At 42.1% G+C, this 3,032-nt stretch overlaps 1 protein-coding gene across 1 annotated transcript in view; it reads left to right on the plus strand.

Annotated features, from left to right (window-relative positions):
- The first annotated feature begins 580 nt into the window (after positions 1-580).
- abcg2a (ATP-binding cassette, sub-family G (WHITE), member 2a) overlaps positions 581-3,032 on the plus strand; it is a 14,429-nt gene continuing 11,977 nt past the window's right edge. Inside the window, exons 1-2 of the mRNA XM_061031663.1 lie at positions 581-665; positions 1,319-1,449. Coding sequence (XP_060887646.1) covers positions 609-665; positions 1,319-1,449 — 188 coding nt within the window. The 5' untranslated portion in view covers positions 581-608. The remainder of the gene's footprint in view (positions 666-1,318; positions 1,450-3,032) is intronic.

The following is a 3,032-nucleotide window of genomic DNA, read 5'->3' on the forward strand; positions in this document are numbered from 1 at the left end:
TAACACGTTAGCTGCATTTCCGCTGATCATTTTAAGACTTGTTGTTGTTGTTTTTGGCTGATTTCTCTGAAGCTGTTGATGATTTAGGAACGATTGTGTCTACGGGTGTTTGTTTTTTAAATAGGTATTTAATTCGATTAAGAGTTAAAACCGTTGAGGGTCTCCCTCACGCTTTCAGAGCTCGTGGTAAAGTTCTCGTCTTTTGACCGTTCAGAACTCTACTGCTGAGTCGTGGTTTGAATCAAAACTTCCGCAAAGTCTTCAGGATCTCATTTATTGAAGTTTTCTGGATCGACTCTCAGCGTTTTATTATGTGATTTATGTCCTCTGTTTTATTGTTGTCCTTTTTCCTCTCATGTATTTTAAAACTTTGATTCGACCTCTTTAGTTTTCTCATTACAAAATGATCATAGCGTTTCCTCAGGTGGTCAGTCCCTGTTTTCCTTTATTCACCACTTCTTTTATTCATTATTTTTTTACCTGTGGGCGGGGGAGGGGTGACACAGATTTTATTGATTTTCTGTTTATGTAAAGGACTTTTTGTTTCATGATTGTTCTAATGAAGTCGTGATGTTTCTCAGTGTCGAGGAGGAGAGAAAAAGAAGAAGATGTCAGAGAGCCGGGTGACGATGGAGCTGGGAGTGAACGGATCCTCCAAACACCAGGTACCTCTTTTATTTCAGTAGAATTAAAGATCTAATCAGTGAGCTGTGTAGAGAGGTAGATGATAAAGGTATCTTACTATCTGATCATTAAGGAAACATGTTGAAGTGCTGGCTTCTCTGACAACAATGCAGCAGCCAGTATGTCCTCCTTCTAACTTTAGATTCTGCTCCTGAATGCTCTGGATTTGTTTGGACCAGAGAAGGTAGGCGCTTTTAAGGCGACCCCACACGGCCGTTTTGGACACCCCTCGGTTTGTCAGATATGAGAGCAGTTATCAGGTCAACAGGTGTTGCAGCGATGGAAGCGGGCAAGAGAAGTGGTTCAGATAGAAGTGATTGTACCCGACCTAAAAAGCCTCTGCATGTTTCTAATAAGCTCCACGAGCAGAAACGTGCTCAAACTAGGATCAATATTGGAGATGCTTTTGAAAAATGGAGAGAGGTTAGAACACAGAAAGGTTTACAGACCCATGCAGAGCTGGATAAACACTGAAGCTTAAGAGTCCACCACATGGTGACCTGAGTGAGCATGGACTCTAGAGAGGAGGGGGGGGGGGGGACAGCTCTCTATGATGTTTAGAATTTAGACTGCAGTACTCATTTTAACCACTAGGGGTCAGAGTTACATACTGCTCCTTTAACTTTTTTTTCAGTCTGCAGGATCGGGACAACAACGACATGGCTCCACCGTCAGCTTCCACAACATCCACTACAAGGTGACGCAGGGAGGGAACTGTCTGTGCCGTAAGAAAGGGAAGATCAAGGACATCCTCCTCGATCTGAAGTGAGTAAACGCGGGTACGCGAACCAACCACGCTGCCACCGTTAACCCGATATCACAGTTTCAGTGAATCTTGATACCAAATACACATTTCTTGCCAAACTACATAAGATAAGATAAGATATACTTTATTCATCCCAGCAGGGAGATTTAAGTGTTCCAGCAGCCAGCATACATACAAACATTCACACCAACGATGAGATCCAAACCAAATATTTGGCACAGAAGAAATCGACCACACTATATACACTGGTGCGTCTTATGTTCTCGATTTTGCGCTAATCGCTTTTAAGCTAGTTAGCTTAAATCTTACGGTGCCACTTTTTAAGTTTTTTTTTAAGAGGCAGGGAAATAGATCGAGTCAGAAATCAGGGAGAGAGGGAGTGGGGGATGACCACAGATCTGATTTGAACCCGGGTTGCCCTCTTGGACGACTATAGCCTCCGTAAATGGGCCGTGCTCACGGGTGTCCAAAGTGCGGCCCTTGAGGGGATTTTTTGCGGCCCGTGACTTCAAATGAAGAATCAGAAGATTTTGGCTCGAGGCCTCGATTAAGATTATCACATTATCTTATTTTTATTTTTCATGTTAACAAGAACTGATCAATATTCCTCAAATAGAAAATGTTCAGTAACATGTATGTTGTTGTTTTTTTTTTAATCTACAGCTTTTACTATTTTCCACATTTTTTTGTAAACTATGAAAAAAAACGTATGTAAAGTTTTTACAAACAAGCGGACTGTTGTTTAACCATTTAATGACCTGAGCTAAATGCAGAAAGCTTTTTATAAAAACATGAACACGATTCTAACACGACAATTTTGGCCTGCAAGAAAAAAGTTTGGACACCACTGATTTAGGCTAATGGCCCCCCCCGATGGATCCACTTGTTACCTAAAAGTTCCTAAAAGTTGATCTCTAAATCTAAAAAGTAGCTGACAGTGATCCTCAAACTTTCAGTATCTGAACTCTGAGTCGGGTCAGAGGAGGCTGAGGGGTCTTCATGTGCACTTTGTTTGTCTACGTGCCGATATGATCCCCAACGTGACTCGATCAAGGCACCACATGGATCAAACACACACACACACACACACACACACACACACACACACACACACACACACACTTACGTAAAGGTTTTTATAGGCACAGGAAGGAAGTCTTGCTTTGTCCACAAACTTCAGGTGCACTTTCCCTTTGTGACGGCGACACACCCCGAACGGGAGCCTGTGAGAAAAACAATGACGGTCAGCTTGAAGCAACAAACAGACGCAGCGGCGGCAGGATGCTGAACTTGCAGCAAAACCTTTTGAAAACTTCACCGGCTGAGAAAAAGAAAAGGCCGTTAAAGTCACATGAAGGAGTTCAACTCTTTAGATTTCTGCTTTTTTTAAAGAAGTAAATCCAAAAACAGCAAACAGTTCCTTTTTTTATTTTTTTATTGAACATTTTGTTTCCTGACAAACACAGAAATATCAAACAGAGAGTTCTAGAAAGATTCCCATCAGATTTGGTAAATACATTCACTGCTGGCGCCATTAGCTCAGTGGTTAGCGCACAGGCCCGATGTCCTCAAGAGCGGGCGA

This window comes from Labrus mixtus, chromosome 23, assembly GCF_963584025.1.
Source record: "Labrus mixtus chromosome 23, fLabMix1.1, whole genome shotgun sequence".
NCBI lineage: Eukaryota > Metazoa > Chordata > Actinopteri > Labriformes > Labridae > Labrus > Labrus mixtus.